At 44.1% G+C, this 17550-nt stretch overlaps 1 protein-coding gene across 1 annotated transcript; it reads right to left on the bottom strand.

Moving 5' to 3' along the window:
* Positions 1–8258: 8258 nt before the first annotated feature.
* Positions 8259–10021, bottom strand: LOC116833751 (olfactory receptor 11A1-like). The gene has a single exon (XM_032795442.2). It carries the CDS (start codon positions 9376–9378, stop codon positions 8428–8430), a length of 951 nt encoding a protein of 316 aa, XP_032651333.1. The 5' UTR covers positions 9379–10021; the 3' UTR covers positions 8259–8427.
* Positions 10022–17550: the final 7529 nt, after the last annotated feature.

Below are 17550 nucleotides of genomic sequence, written 5' to 3'. Positions count from 1 at the left end.
ATGAGTTCGACTTGGGAAATGTTGGTTCAATTCCTTCCTTTGTCACAAACTCTTGAGTGACCTTCGGGCCAGATTTCAAAAGCTCTGCAGGTACCTAAAATATACAATGGTGCCTGAGTTGGTACAGTACTTAACACCCATGGATTTCAAAACTCTCAATATGGTGTCTCTGTCTTTAGGTGCTGAAATACCTCTATAAACCTTTTCTCTGGCTGTAAGGTCCCCATTTGTAAAGCTTGGGATAATAGAACCTCATGGGATGATGGGAGGATAGCTACATTCAGTAGAGTGAGGTGCCCAGATGCCATTTTGATTGGGGGCAGATAAGGAGGATAGCAGTGACCTGACAGGTCTTTTCCTTTATCGAAATTCTGTCATTTTGCTTTGGGTTGGGAGTTGAGAGAGATAATTGCCAATTCATCTTGGATTCCAATGGAATTAGTTACCTAGCAAACTTACATAACTTTCAAGAAACCTTAGCTTCAAGAAGCAGGGAGAAAAGGCTGATTTACCTCTAAGGCAGGTTAGTTACAAGGCACAGAGTCTCTGTTTTCACCTCCTCAATGAGCATGCCATGGACCAGGATCCAGGTTATTCAGTCCATCTTCTCTGCCCATCTCATCCACATACTTCCATGTTCCCCAATAAAATGAACATCTTAACGCAGAACACCTACCAAGGCTCTGTTGCCATGTCTGATAAAGTGCCCTGTGTCTCATACCCTCCACCAAATGGGGAACGTCTTTTCTGATTCATTATATATTCTTCTGTGGCAAAGTGCAGTCTCCTGAGGCACGTCAGCTGCTGGGAATGTAACAGGCAAGGGAAAGTTAGTATTAGGTTTATTTTTTAGAAAACATCGGTAGGGTCAACTTCTAGTCTCCAAAGGAAAGTACCGGAGAGGGGAAGAAACTTCTAATCCTAAAACAAATCTCTCTTTATTGGATGAATGCTATGGTGAATGTCAAGCAACAATGCATTAATTCTAGATATTACATCAGTGATTTTCAGAGCTGCCCAAGTGATTAATACACTGAATTTGCATCTATTCCCTTAGGCAGCTTTGAAAATCTCAGCATAGTTAGCTGAACTTTCACTTTCTCTAAAAAACCTACTGGTGCCCTCTAAGAGCATGAAACACAAGTACCCAGTCCCCATCTAATAAGGTTACTCAATCAGTTCAGGTAACATTTAGAAAAAGTATCTAAGTGATTTAGGGGCCTAAATCCCATTTTCAAAAGTATGTCAGTTTACTATGGCTTAGCAGTCTAAGTGTTCACTGAAAGTCAACCAGGATTTAGTCTCTAGGTCACTTCTGAGTGTTGTTATCTTGAGTGTTTTCGAAAAAGTTACCTGATTGCTTAGTCAGATAAAATGCAGGGACAAGAAGATGCTTTACAATTTCAGGTTGGGATTGTCAAAGGGGTAATGTACACAATAAACAAACCATCTCCCATGCATTACTATAAGAGTTTGGCACTTAACTCTCTTAGGCTTCTTGGAAAAGCCCAGACCATGGAAGCATGAAGGTCAGAGACCTGCGATTATAAAGTGCAAATAGTTTCTTCCCAAATCCCTGACAAGGTTAAGGGTTATGTGTATCTTTGAATGACAAAGCAATTCTATACATTACAAAATCTTGTATCCTAACTCGAGGTCTCTAATTGGTCTGTTAGGGAGTTTGATAACCAAAAGAACAGTACTGATTCCATCTTGTAAAGGGACAGTGTTATACATTCACACCAGCCAATTCATGGTCTGATTTGGCTACTGTCAATATAATCATTTCAGTTGTATGTATTGCAATATATTCTGCAACTTCACTCCAAAACTGTCCTTTTTCACCGTGTAGTGTCTGACATACCATCACTTCTTGCTCTGAAGGAGTTTTTGTTCCAGCCCTAACAGAAGAATACAAATATGCATTTAGTTCTGAAAGCAAAACAAACTAGAAGACTGTCAGAAATGTTCTAATTATTACTTAGACCCCGGTCTACACTAGTCTGTTATTTCTGAATTAGCCAAGTTAATTCAAAAAAAAAAAAAAGATCCTGTTCACATGACCAAACTGGCTTTTTCGATTTAAATGGCTCTTTAATCTGATCTTTGTACTCCACCTCGGCAAGTGGAATAACACTTAAATCGAGATTGCAATCCTGGTTAAGGTATTGTGGACGCAATTCAATGTTATTGGCCTCCAGAAAGCTATCCCAGAATGCTCCCTTGTGACCGCTATGGACAACACTCTCAACTCCGATGCACTAGTCAGGTGGGCAGGAAAAGCCCCAGGAACTTTTGAATTTCATTTCGTGATTGCCCATCATCAGTACAGGTGACTGTCAGCACAGTCCACCCTCACAGGCGACCATGCAGCGTCCACCATCACAAGAGATCACACAGTCCCAGACTCACAGAAGAGCTCCAGCATGGTCCAAACAGGAGGTTTTGGATCTCATTGCATGTTAGGGAGACGAGTCTGTTATGGAAGAACTATATTCCAAAAAAAGGAACACAAATACATACATTAAAGTATCCAGGTCCAGGATGGAAAGAGGCTATCCAGGGACACAGAGCAGTGTCGTCCAAAAATCAAGGAGCTCAGGCAAGCATACCAAAATGCCAGGAAGGTGAATGGGTGTCTGGGTCACAGCCCCATAAGTTCCACTTCTACCATGAACTCCATGCAATTATGGGGGGTGATGCCACCACTACCTCACCACTGTCCGTGGACACCTGCAAGGAGATAGTTGCACGGAGCGAGAAGGAAGAGTCATTGGAGGATGAAGAGGAGGAGGAGGACAGTGCACAGGTGGCAAGTGGGGAATCCATTTCACCCCCTAGCCAGGAACTATTCTTAACAGTGGAGCCAAGAGCCTACCCCCACTCCCAAGGTGACTCTGAAGAAGGTACTTCTGATGAGTGACAGCCTGATCAGAGTCATGTGGTGGGTGGGTGTCAGGGGGAGGTTGTGCGAAGTGGTCTTCCCAGAGAGCCTGCAGGCCCTCCTTTTATATGGCAAACTCACCAGGCATCGCTTGCTATGGGAAAGGGGGCCCAGCAGTTTGAAAGCATTGAAATGAATGTAGAAGAAGCAGAACTCTGCATGCTCCTAGGCTGCCTGCAAGCTGAATTCTGTTGCCCAGCCATGTGTGATGGCTTACTCATACCAAAGTGTCCACTTTGTTCTCTGAAATGTATCTTTTAAAATACTACCCTCCCTTTTTCTCCTCCTGCAGGTGCAAATGTTTCAATGCAGCCCCTATCTACTCCATCTCAGAAGCTGGTTCAGTTTAGAAGGCAGAGAAAATTAACTCAGGATGCAGGGCCACTCAGAGGATTTGGGAGCCTTGTGCAAAGCAAGTTTGGGGGCCTCTTCCATAAAAAAAGTTGCAATACTATAGAATACTATATTCTCGTGGGGGCTTGGAGCAAATTGCCCCACGTGCCTTCTCCCCCGCCCCCCCCGGGCAGCCCTGTTGAGATGACACGTTTGCAGAGCTCATGCAGTCCTCCCACACTGAAAGGGCTCAGCTGAATAAGTGGAGACAAACAATTGTGGAGTCCCATAAAGCATTACAGGAACAAGATGAGAGCAGGCAGGATGCTATGGTCAAGCTCATGGGGAAGCAAACTGACTTGCTGCCCTGTATGGTGGATCTAATGCGGGAGAGGCAGCAAGACCACAGACTGCTGTTGCAGCCTCTGTATAACCACGCTCCCTCCTCCCCAAGTTCCACAGCCTTCTCAGCCAGACGCCCAAGAACATGAGGGGAGAGGCTACAGGGACCCACAGACTCAATCCCAGAGGATTGTCCAAGCACCAGAAAGTTGGCATATGTGAACTTTTGATTGGTTTCTGGACTTGTCTCCCTCCTACTCCACCCCACTAAACCAATACCCCCCTCTCCCAGCCTATCTTCTGATTTCTATCAATGTGTTGTGGAACAAATAATAAAGAACAGCTTTTAAACAATTTTGACTTTATTTCCTTTCATATATATATAGGGGGCAGGTAACCTCAAGAGAAACAAACACAACTGTCACACCGTACCTGGCCAGTCATGAAACTGGCTTTCAAAGCTTCTCTGATGCTAAGTGTGCCCTGCTGTGCTCTTCTAATCACTTTGTTGTCTGACTGTGTAAAATTGGCAACCAGGCGAGTTGCCTAAACCTCCAACCCCGCCATAAACATCTTCCCCTTACTCTCACTGATATTGTGGAGCATACAACAAGCAGCAATAACAATGGGAATATTGGTTGTGCTGAAATCGAATCAAGTCAGTAAACTGCACTAACACCCTTTCAAACGTTCAAAAGCACATTCTACCACCATTTTGCACTTGCTCGAGGCCTATAGAGTTGAACTCTCCTGGCTAATGTCCAGGTGACCTGTTAAGGCTTCATGAGCCATAGCATTAAGGAGTAGGCTGGGTCCCAAGGAAATGGTCAGCATTTCAACATCCACCAACAGTAATTTTCATGGTCTGGGGAAATAAGTCTCTTCTGCAGCTGTTCAAATAGACCAGAAATCCTGAGTAGATGCACGAGTGTCATGCACCTTTCCTGGCCATGTCCTACACATTGATGTCGGTGAAATGTCCCTTGTGATCCACCAGCGCTATCAGCACCATGGAAAGTATCCCTTGTGGTTTACGTACTGGCATGCCCCAGTGTGCCGGGTCCAAGATAGGAATCTGCGTTCCGTCTATCGCCCCGCCGCAATTAGGGAACCTCCAGGGCATTAAAGCCATCCACAATGGTCTGCACATTTCCCGAAGTCAACTACCCTTGATAGTAGCTGGTCAATGTTTGTGCTGGCTACTTGCAGGACTGCAGCCCCTACAGTTGGATTTGTCTCCCACTCTAAACTGATTCCCAACTGACCAGTAGCTGTCAGGACGTTGCAAGCTTCCACAGCGCTATGGCCGCTCGCTCTCAACTGTGAAGCCTGCTCTCATTTTGGTGTCTTTGCGCTTTAGGGCAGGGGACAGCAAGTCCCAAAGTTCCATGAAGTGGCCCTAACGCATACGAAAGTTTCTCAGCCACTGAGAATCATCCCAGACCTGCACACTATGAGGTCTCACCAGTTTGTGCTTTTTTTTTCCGGACCAGAATCAACGTTCCACTGCATGAACCTGGCCCAATGCACACCATACTCCCAACCACCACATGCCATGCATCTAGAACATCTGTGTCCATGTCCTCATCAGTTTAGTAATCACACTGTCTTCGCTTCCTCACCCGGTTTTTCAGTACTGCACATGCTGTTGGATAACGCACGAGGTATTACAATGTAGTTAAACTGCAGTGGAAATCTGAGTGGGCTCCATTCTTCCCATTGTATGGCGCGATTGCATGGGTAATCGCCTGAAAAAAGTGTGTGAAAGGAGCTCTTTGGTTCAAGATGGCAGATAAAATGTGGTAAATAGTTGTCTTTTGTAGCTTTCATGGAGTTGGGAACCTCGCTAAGTAACTTCAAGTGGTACGGTGGGAGAGCAGAGTATGTCAGCAGAAAATGGAGCTGAGGTGTGCGGGCAAAGCTGTGCAACTCTGTTCATGAAGGCCGAAAATGGCGGGGATTTGTTGCCATCTGTAGCTTCCATGGGAGTCCAGGACAGACACTGGACAAGAGCAGCAATAATCCTGTGGCACCTTATAGACTAACAGACTTTTGAGGCATGAGCTTTCGTGGTGAATACCCACTTCATCATGCATCTATCACCCACGAAAGCTCATGCTCCAAAATGTCTATTAGTCTATAAGGTGCCCACAGGATTCTTTGCTGCTTTTACAATCCAGTAATAACAATGGCTACCCCCCTGATACTTAACATAGAAAGAGCAGGGGAAGAGGTGTGGCTCTGCTCATGGTAGCTGAAAAAAAAAAGGTTGGAAATGGTTAGCTGAAAGAGTACATAGATAAAGATGAGAGAACATGCAAAAGGTGGTACCAGGGGACAGGCAGTGCAGCACCTGCTGACACATCTGCTGGCAGCATGGCATCTGCTGTAGCTTTTCACGGCGAGAGGAGCAAGTGATGGCACACCAGCCCAGAAAAAAAACCTGCGAGAATGTTTTTCCCCCATTACGCACTGGGATCTTAACCCAACAATTCCATGGGAGGCAGAGACTGCAGGAACTGTGGATACCTTCCACAGTGCCACCGCTCTGACATTCGATGCTAAGTCCTCAGTACTGCGGATGCCTCTCGCCGAATTCAACGCGCTTTAGTGGGGATGCACAACACTGAAATGTATAAAATCGCATCTGAAATTCAAATAGAAAATAAGTCAAAATTAATTCGTACAGTAGATGTACCGTAGTCCTGGCTGGAGTGCAGGGGACTGGACTAGGTGACCTAGTGAGGTCCCTCCGTCATACTCTTCTTCTAAGAGTCTATTGAATGGGAAAGACAGTTGCCTTGGATTATAGGAATTTGTTTCAAAAGTCATGAATGTACTGATGTATTTTCACAGGGACTCACTCACATGAGCTCTTCACCAGATTTTGCACCAGTTTAGCTATTTTGGTTAGTGCTGTGACTGTTTACCTCTAGTGCAGACAGTTTTCTATATAAAAGGTGCCTTATACTGGATTGCTTATTCCCCTTCCCATATGGGAATGAGCTATGCCGACAATGAGCACCTTTACGTCAGTATAATTGCATCCAGTCGGTGTAGTGATGGGGACACCTCACGGGGCACCCCCGAGGACTCAGGGCAGCCAAAAGCAGCCCCTCAACTCAGTTTCCCTTCTTTGTTCCCCATATAATGGAGGAATTCCCCTAGTCTCAAGGTTTTCCCTGCAGCAGCCTCTCTCACTCTCTCAAGTCTCACTTCAGCCTCCTGAGCTGGCCTCTTACTCTAGCCCCCTTCTGCCCTTTATTGAACATTGCCTGATTTCTCTCAGGGGGGCATCTTTTCTAACCAGGGCTGGCTTGGCCCCAGGATCTCAGACCAGGGCACATGGCCCTGTCATAGGCAGGGATAGGCCGGTACAGTTAAAGTGGTGCAATTTCTATGTGTAGACAAACCTTCATACATGTATTCTTCACACTGGTTATGATGGGGGTAGATAACGGGAGGTATGACAATAAAGAAGACAGAAAGAGAAGAGTTAGTTTAGTTCTTTTATTGCATGATGCTTTTGGTAACAGATTCATGGTTATTGGAGTCACTGAGAAAATGGTAAAACATGAGAAGAAAGTGGTGGGAAACATCGTCTGAGAGTGGAAGGAATTCTCAGGGCATTGGTTTGGCTATAAATGTACAGGCTGGGTTTTACTTTAAGAGGCTGATGTTAGTCACCCATATCCTATGGACAGTAAATGGGAGTTGGGCACCTAACCACACTTAGCTGCCATTGTCAATTTCAACTGGACATGGTGGAGTGGACAGTGCACTGGACTAGGGCTCCGGATAACTGGTTTCTATGCCTGTCCCTACCACTAGCCCAATGAGTGAGTCTGGGCAGGTAACGTCACATCTTTCTGCTTTTGTTTCCTCAGCTATAATATGAGGATAAGGATGTGGAGCTAGGGCTAGAGTCACAAAGCTTCCACTTTAGGCACCTGGGATTCACAAAAACCTGCTCAGCTACCGGCAAATCCTGTAGGCAGCTAAGTATTTGCATTAAAAAGGACTTAGGCCTTTATGTCTCTGCCTCTGGACCTTCCCCCTGCAGCTCACACCAGGCACCTGGCCGCCAAGGCCCCAGAGTGATGCACAGACACAGGAAAGATAGACGTTCCCCTATCTGGCTCACCTGATGGGCTCAGTCCGGCAAATGAGGTGCCCAGATACTTTTGAAATTCCCACTGGGCATCTAAGTATCCTGAAAAACTGGCCCTTAATCATTGTTGAAAATAAGCAGCCTAGGCTGGATTCCTGTGTCCTGTAGCACAGGTTAGAGGGTTTCCTTTTGCTTTTCTGTTCCTTTGGAAAGACACTAAGAAGCAAAAGTTAATTATACAATTGCCTAACACTGGAGTTCCACATGAACATTGCAACACTATATTTTTGTAATGTAGGAATCACACATTTGTGTGTGTGTGTGACTGTGTATAGAATTCTCTCATTCTACAATGAAACGATGCTCAGCATTCCCACTGAGTTCATTTTGCCAGCACCCTCTCACGGAGCACAAACGCTCCTCATTGTTTGAACTTTGAGCAGCCAGAAGATCAAGTCTCCAACCAGCCCAGTAGTACCCATCTGCGAAATCTTATAAAGGTCCAAAAAGAATGGGGTCACAGGATTAAAGAGGTCTCTCTGTCTCCACTTTATCCCATGGCTGTGACTCTAAGAGCATGACACAAAACCCAAGGAAGGAAAAGGGAACATTACCTTGGACTACAGCAGGCTTCGGTTCAGGCCCCAAACCAGCCTATGGTATGTCTATTTCATTTTAACCTAATGAAAATGAGTGGTTAGCATTGTCCAAACACGAATTTCCTGCTGGCTTTCCTCAGAGCCTCCTTGACCTCTTTGTTTCTCAAGCTGTAGATGAGGGGATTGACCAGAGGAGTCAGGACAGTGTAGATGACAGAGAGAACTTTCTTGAAGTCTCTCAGTGTGTTGGTCGTAGGGAACATATAGACAATCAGTAGAGTTCCATAAAAAATGGACACCACAATGAGGTGGGAGGAGCAGGTAGAAAAGGCCTTTTTCCTCCCCGTGGTGGAAGGGATTCTTAGGATGGTCACAATGATGCAGATGTAGGACATCAAGGTAAGTAGGAATGGGACCACTAAGAAAATCAAGCACAGTGTGAAAAGCAAGATTTCCATCAACTGAGGATCATTACAGGAAAGCTTTATCAGGGGGATAAGATCACAAAAGAAATGGTCAATACCATTCGAGCCACAGAAAGTTAACTGGGATATTGAAAAAGTTATTATGCCACTACATAGGAAGCCACCTATCCAAGAGCCACCTGCAAGTTGGAGGTATAACCTGCCACTCATACGGGTTGCATAGTGCATTGGATTGCATATCGCTAGATACCGATCATAAGACATCACTGATAAGAGAAGGCATTCCGTGGCAATCATAGAACCAAAACAAAAATATTGTGTGAGACACCCACTAAATGAAATGGTTCTGTCCTTGGTCAAGAGACTGGCCAGAAAGCTGGGCAGGATGGTGGAGGTGTAGCAGGTCTCTAAGCAGGACAAGTTCGCCAGGAAGAAGTACATGGGGGTGTGAAGGTGCTGATCAGTTACAACTAGCACTATGATGAGGATGTTCCCAGCCATGGTTGCAATGTAGATCACGAGAAACAGCAGGAAAAGAAGGATTTGCAGTTCAGGGAGAGTGCTGAATCCCAGGAGGTTGAATTCTGCGATGGACGTTTGATTTCCCTTTTCTGGGTTCGTCATAGGTTGTTTTCACGGGAAGGAAATTCACTCTGGGATATAAATGAAGAACATTCACTCAATAAAATGTCAGCATTGTTTTCATTGTCTGTGCAGCTGGCTAACAGAACAATAGCTGATTAGAGAGTGGAGGCTAGGGGAGGGGAAATGGGGAAAATACCATCTCGCTTGACCCCGGGGGGACAGGTTTGATATATGAGCAGGCTGCAGGTTAAACAAAATGTTAATCTCTCTGGAAACCTGTGTAGTAACTGGACAGATCACACCAAGCACTCAAATACTGTGGTGATGGGGCTCATGTACAACAGTACAGAAACACAGATAGATATTGATTCCAACAGTCACATCTTCAACTTCCTGGTGTATCAAAGCAGAACAGTGTCCTTTGAGAGGTTGCAGTTCCACTGCTGAAATGGGTTAGGATTTTTTATTTTAGGTGAAGCCACAAAAAAGAAGCAAACCAAGTAAATAAGACTGGGATTTGTAATGTTTGAGCGGCCAACTCCAAGTGAGTTGCAGTGGAAATGGAAATAACGCTAACCCTAACTCTATTAGCACCCTTTGAAAGTTTTTATCCTACACAGGCAAATGCCTGTTGTTCTGTAGGACAATATTTCATTGTCCTGCAGTAGGACACTCTACACAGAGACCCAATCTTCATTAAAAATAAACAAATAAACAAAAAAACCTCTATCTAGAAACCAGCATTATAGCTTGAAATTTATCCTCTACTGCAAGAAAAAAATCTGTATAAAATTTGAAATCTGTAAAAAAAATGTTCTATTTTCATATTATGAGAGTGGTGTGGAACCCAAATTTCCCTTTAATCGTCAAGTTCATGATTTCAAAATGTTGGTTTTTATTCCAATTTTATCTTTAAAAAAAGAATTATCTATTTTTAATTTTATTTCTTGATTTTCATTTTATATTATTTTCATGATCTATATTTGTATTGTATTTTCTTTGATACAATAATTACATTTTTATAATTATTTAAATTTTCTATTTTAACATTTTATAAAAATATACACCCACTTTTTTTCCTAAGCAAAATTTTGTAGAAATTGGTGTGTTCCCATTGAATATTTTGATCATGAATGGATGATTTCTGATGCAAAAATGTTGGATCGGATTTTTTTTTTCAGTTCTACATTTTATTCTTTTCTTCTTTAACATTGGTTAAATAAACATTACTTCGCTCTCTCTCTTTTTGTTTGTGGATGTCTAGTCTGCCATTACTAATCCTTATTAACTGCTAAATGAGGATCTGATCCTGCCCAGTGTTAATTTTACAAATCGGAATATTTCTGTTCAGTCTGAGCCTTCTCTTGTCGAAGTCAAAGATAAAATTTCCACTGACTGCAGGGACGGGACCCTTTGATTTCAGTGGGGATTGGACAGCTAATGCCTTGAGACTTCTTTGACACTTGCAGCTTGGCTCGGATGGATTCGGTTTCAATCGCTGGACATCGGTAAATGTCGCTATCAGCTGAGACACTAAAACCAACAATAGAAACGATTGGTCACAGGCAGCATTAGCGCAGCCTCCCCCACGCCGTGCTCCAGCAGGGATGAAAGTCATCAGACCCGTGGCCAGGCAGGGACCCTCCACACCCAGCTGTCACTGGGGTGAGTGAGTGGGGTAATGACAGCCGAGATGCACAGAACTCCCTGCACGGCCATGTGGCCAGTGACATCCATCCCTGGTGTCAGGTGCAAGGTGCAGGGCAGGTTGTGGTCCTGGCAGAATAGAGCAGAAACCCCCCAAGGCTGGGCTGTGAGAAAGAAGAGTCCATGGCCATTGGGGAGGCCACCCCGGTGCTGGGTGGCTTCTGCCCATGGAGGCAGCCAGTCGGGGAGGGCTCCTCAGCAGCTGGGGACTTGTTATCCTCCTCCTCCTCCCAGCCCTTGCCATGGATTTCTACTCCACTGGGCCAGGGCAGTCACCTTCTCTCCCCCTTGCACCTCAGTGATGCAAGGATCCATCAGTATCCTATGGATCGATGCTGGAAGCCCCTGCAGCCCAGCTGTAAGGGCTTCCTGAACCCTGACCCCACCCCCACCCACAGCTGAATTTCCTGCAACAGTAAAAATTTAATTAGTTTTAAATGGGGGAGTGGTGTTAATAAAAATCAACATTAGTCATGAAAACTGGGAGGCGGGGAGGGGCGGGCGAGGGAATAGATTCTGCCAAGCAAATGTATTACCAATATCTCCTCTCCTAGCACTGAGCACGGCAGGAAATATCAGCTCTGCTCTACCCAAAACATCTCCCTGACCCTCTCCATGCCTCAGCGAGGTCTGTGCCAGAAAGAAAAGTAAAATCCTGTGCATGGAGGGAAGCTTAAAGCGGAATAAAGGATGTTCTAGTGTTTGAGGAGCTCCTCTTGGACTTGGGCAGTGTTAGTTCAATTCCCTCCCTAGTCATAAATTCCTCATGTGACTTTCAGATCAAATTATCGAAGCTCTCTAGGTACAAAAAATGCTTATTGGTGCTTGAGTAGTAAGTGCCGCACCTAACATCCATCAATTACAAATCCCACTTGGGGGTGTGTGCGTGTCTTTGGGTGCTGAAACTCCTCTATACATCTGTCCTTCTAGGTGTCAGGTCCCTGTCTTTAAAGCAGGAATAATAGCACCTCACAGGGCGATGGGAGGCTAGAGACATTAAAAACAGTAAGGTGCCAGATACCATGGTGATGGGGGCCAGATAAGGAGCTAGAATAGAAGGAACCTGACAGATCTTTCCTTTTTCTGAAATATATTATTATGCTTTGGGTTGGGAGTTTGAGAGAGATCATTGCCCATTTCCCCTTGGATTCCCATGGAATCCGTTATCTAGCAGAATTATATTGCTTCAAAAACCTCGAGCTTCAAGAAGCAGGGAGGAAAAGGCTGATTTACCTTTAAGGTGGGTCAGTCACAAGCCAGAATCTCTGTTGTCATCTTCTCACTCATCGTTTCAGAGACCAGGATCCAGGTTATTCAGTCCATCTTCGCTTCCCACCGCATCCACGTACTTTCATTTACCCAGTAAATAGAACATCATAACCTAAAAAAGGTACTGGGGTTCCGTTTGCCATGTCTAGTAACTTGCCCTGTGCATCATATCCTCCGTCAAGTGGAGAACATCTTTTCTGATTCGTTATATAGCCTTCTGTGACAACGTGCAGTCTCCTGAGACATCTCTGCTGTGGGGAATGTAACAAGCAAGGAAAAGTTGATATTTGGTTTACTTTTAGGAAGCATCACTGGAGTCAAACTTCTAATCTCAAAGGGAAAAGTCTTGGAGAGGGAAGAAACTTCTAATCCTAAAACAAATCTCTCTTTTTATTGGGTGAATGCTATGGTGACTGTCAAGAAATAATGCATGAATTCTAGATTTTAAATCTGAGGTATTCAGAGCTGCCTAGGTTTAGACTCTGAGTTCCCACCCAATTCCCTGATGCCGCTTTGGAAATCTCGGCATAGTTAGCTGAGCTTGCACTGTCTCTAAACAAACCTCCTGTTGCCCTCAAAAGCATGAAAACAAGGTACCAATCCCCATCCAATAAGCTTCCTCAATCATTCAGGTAACATTTTAAAACATCATCTCAGTGGATTAGGAGTCTAAATCCCCATTTTTCAAAAGTTTTTAGTTTCTAAAGGGCTTTAATATCAGCCTAGATCTTCACTGAGGTCAACAGATCTTAGGCTCTAAATCACTTTTGATGTTCACTTAAGTGTTTTTGAAAATGGTATGTTTACAAAAGTTTTCCTCCTCTACCTTGGTGGGTCCTGCATTTTCTTGGCAAGAATTTGCTCACCTCAGTGACTTCCACAGTCTGGGTAAACCCTCCTGTGTCTGATCAGAGTTTGGGAGGTTTGGGGGGAACCCGGGCCGCCCTCTACTCCAGGGTCCAGCCCAGGCCTGTGGGAGTTGTCACAGCTGTCTATAGTGCCTCCTGTCAAAGCTGATCAACAGCGACGATCCCTGGCTACTATCCCCAATGGCTCCTCAAACACCTTCTTTAATCTACCACAGGATTTCCTCCTGATGTCTGATAATGCTTGTCTTCTAAATCCTCAGCAGTAAACTCTCTCACACTCTCGCTCCTTGCCATTTTGCTCCTCACTCGCACTCCTTCTCCTCTCTGGCTCCCCCTGCTGACTGGGATGAGCTCCTTTTTAAAACCAGGTGCCCTGATTAGCCTGCCCTGATTGGCTGCAGGTGTTCTAATTAAAGTAGCTCTTTTACACTGCCTTCTAGAAAGGTCTTAATTGGCTCCAGGTGCCTTGATTAACCTGGAGCAACTGCCATTTGGTTGCCATGGTCCTAGGGATTTGTTTAGCCTGGGGCTAACATACATGTTTCTCAGTACTTCACTGTAGCCATCTGGCCTTGCCCCATCACAGTTACTGAGATAAAATGAAGAGACAACAACGTGTTTCACTCATTTAGGCTGGGGTAATGTACATAATAAACATCCAACTCCCATGACATTGCTATGAGAGTTTGGCACCTAACTTTCTTAGGCTTCTTGGAAATGTCCAGACCATGGAAACATGAAAGTCAGAGATCTGAGATTATAAAGTGCAAATAGTTTCTTCCCAAATCCCTGACAAGTTTATGGGTCACGTGGATCTTCAGTGCCACAACAATTCTACATGTTAGATAATCTTGTACCAGAACTAAAGGCCTATAATTGGTCTATTAGAGAGTTTGATAAGCAGCAGAACAGCACATATTTCATCCTATAAAAGACAGTATCATCCATTCACACTAGTCAACTCATGGTCTGATTTGGGTACAGTCAATACAATCATTGCACTTGTGTGTATTGCAATACATTCTACAACTAGACTCCCAAACTGTAATTTTTTAGCATGAAGCTTTACATACTGTCACTTCTAGCCCTGAAGGAAATGATTGTTCTGGCCTTAACGGAAGAATACAAATATTCACTTATTTCCTAACGCAAAACAAACTAGAAAATTGTTATTCCCAGTCCTCTTCTTGGATAGACATGGATCTTCCCACACCCTTGCATACATTTTTATTTCCAAGTTTATTGACTCTTAATCACTCTACTTATTACGTAGTCCTGCCATGAGTGAAGATGACTTGATTAGATGACCTATTGAGGTCCTTTCCCGTCCTATACTTCTATGATATGACGAATGCAAAGGACAGTTAACTTGAATTATTGGAGTAGCTAGATGCAGGGCAACAGAGATTAAAATGGTGAGCAGAATGGTCAGGGTGGGCATTGTGGGATACCTCTGAAGGCCAGTTTCAGTAATGTAACTAACACAGTGTCTATGCTGACACTGTGTCACTGTAATGACATCATTTCTCCCTGAAGTGGTTTATTTTCTCGGCAAAACAGAAGAGTTGTGTCAGTGGGAGAGGCATTGCAGTGTGCACACCACCACTGCCTTTTGTCTATGAAACTGTGTAGTATAGACAAGGCCTTACTCTTCCCAGTGGCTCTCAACCTTTCCAGACTACTATACCTCTTTCATGAGTCTGATTTGTCTTGCGCACCCCAAGTTTCACCTCACTCAAAAACTACTTATGTACAAAATCAGACATAAAAATACAATTGTGTCATGGTGCTCTAGTACTGAGAAATTGCTTCCTTTCTCATTTGGCCTGTATGAAATTTTAGTTTGTACTGACTTTGCTAGTGCTTTTTATGTAGCATGGTGTAAAACTAGGCAAATATCTAAATGAGTTGAGTTACCCACTGGAAGACCTCTGTGTGCCCCCAGAGATACACATACTCTGATTGAGAGCCACTGCTCTAGCCCCCTTCTGCCTTTTATTGAACATTGGCTGATTCCCCTCAGGAATTCCATCTCTAATCAGGGCTGACTGGCCCCAGGCTCTCCAGCCCAAGGCCATGTGGCCCTGTCAGAGGCAGGAATATGCTGGTACAGTTAAAGTGGTGCAACTTTTATGTGTAGCCAACCCTTGACACATGTATTCCTCACACTGGTTATGATGTGGGTAGATAACGGGAGGTATGACAACAAAGATGACAGAACGAGAAGAGTTAGTTTAGTTCTTTTATTGCATGATGCTTTTAGTAACAGAGACACAATTATTAGGGTCATCTAAAAAATGGTAAAACCTGAGAAAGAACTGGTGGAAACATCCCCTGGATGTGGAATGAATTCTCAGGAGAGTGGTTTGGCTGTAAATGTATAGGTTGCGTTTTCCGATAAGAGCTCATGTTAAACACCCAAATCCTATGGACAGTGAATGGGAGTTGGGCACTTGAAGGACCAAAATCCATTTGCCGTGGATGTAAAATCTTAACTACAGTTTCTACTAAGAACTTTTCATATAGGCCCGGATGAAAACTAGCTAAGAAAGAACAGTACGTAGCTAAGAGAAAGCTGGGGTAAATAGATAACCTTGTGTGTTTCAGGTCAGTGAGCAGAGTCAGCATAACTCTGAATATAACTGGGCATCGTTATTACAACTTATAGACACATGAAGCACTGAGAAAGGCCTCATGGTTACTCACTAATCCAAGGTGGAGATAGTGGTACAATACCCCTCAGATCCCAGACAGAGTTCAGCGAGAGACCTAATATAATTAACATAAGTTATGACACCTTCCCCTCACAGATGGATGTCAATCCTAGCCCACAGAAATGCAAGGGTAAACAAATAAACAAGTGTTATTGTTAAATATTAATTACTGCTTTTTTGCTTTAAATTTCCAGGAATGTACCTGTTGGTCAACCAGGAGAGCTGCTACCTCATTCCCCTGGACCCCAAAATAAGGATTTAACCTATACACTTTAATAGACATAGTTTGGGGGTAATTACCTGTGTGTCAGCAATATGTTAATTTGGGCCATGAATGGAGCCATTATGTAATCTTTTAGACCATTGGCTTATCATGTTTATCTTGTCTTGCTGCTAGAACCTATTCAGGGGCTTGGAAAATCCATCCCTACTCATTTCTCTCCTTCCAGTGAGCACCTTATATAATCTATTGTAATTAATTGTTCTGTAGTGTCTCTGAGCCTGATAAGCTCCACCAGCGCTGTGTGTAACAAACTCCTATGCTTGACTCTATATGGTGTGGATGACTATTCCTTCAGCACCCAACACCCTTAGGTGCCATTTCCAATTACAACTGGACACTGTGGCGCAGTGAATTGGATTAGGGCTCTAGATAACTGATTTCTATGCATTTCCCCACCATTAGCCCACTGAGTGAGTCTGAGCAGGTAACGTCACCCCTTTCTGCCTTCGTTTCCCAGCTATAACGTGAGGATAAGGATGTGGAACTAGGGCTAGAGTCACAAAGCTTCCGCTTTAGGCACCTGAATCCCAGAATCCAGCCCCCTGGGATTCACAAAACCCTACTCAGCGGCCAGGAAACCCTGTAGGCACCTAAATTTTTACTTTAAATGTGCCATAATTCCCAATGTTTCTGCCTCTCAATATGCCCTCTGCAGCCTCACACAAGGCATCTGCACACCATAACCCCAGAAAAATGCAGAAATCTGGGGAAGGTAGATGTTCCCCTGCCTGACTCATGTGCCAGACACCTAAATACATTTAGAAATCTGGCCCTAAGTCACTTCTGAAAATGGGCAAATAAGAGGTCTGGGCTGGTGTCCTGTGTTCCATGGCACATGTTGGAGGGTTTCCTTTTGCTTTCCTATCCCTTTGGAAAGAAGCCTGGGGATGAAATAAACAATAAGAAAAAGAAGTTAATTGTAAAATTTCCTGTCATTGGAGTTCCATGGCGATGTTGCAATCTTGCATTTTTATAATGTAGGTGTTGTGTATGTCTGGGTGTATCTCACCCTACAAGGGATGGATGGTCAGCATTCCAACTCTGTCCATTTATCCTTCACTGTCTCCCTGAACACAATCTCTCTGCATTGCCTGAACTTCGATCAGTCACCAGTTCAAGTCTCCCACCAGCCCAGCAGTATCCACCAGTAGCATCTGATATCGATCCTAAAAAGAACAGGGTAACAGGCTTTTAAAAGGTCTTTGCACCTCCATTTCTCCCAGGGATGTGACTCTGCAAAAGCATGACAAGAAATCAATGGAAGCATGACCTACTTTAGTAGGCTTTGATACTGACCCCAAATCACTCCATGTTATATCTATTTCATTTTAACTTAAGGAAACAGATCAGCTAGCATTGTCCAAACATG

Source organism: Chelonoidis abingdonii, chromosome 13 (assembly GCF_003597395.2).
Source record: "Chelonoidis abingdonii isolate Lonesome George chromosome 13, CheloAbing_2.0, whole genome shotgun sequence".
NCBI classification, from domain to species: Eukaryota; Metazoa; Chordata; order Testudines; family Testudinidae; genus Chelonoidis; species Chelonoidis abingdonii.
Note: the sequence above shows the minus strand (reverse complement) of the source record. Positions and strands in the feature narration are given on the sequence as shown.

Coding starts and splice junctions, on each gene's coding strand:
- LOC116833751 (XM_032795442.2), bottom strand. CDS start 9,378: ATGACGAACCCAGAAAAGGGAAATCAAACGTCCATCGCAGAATTCAAC.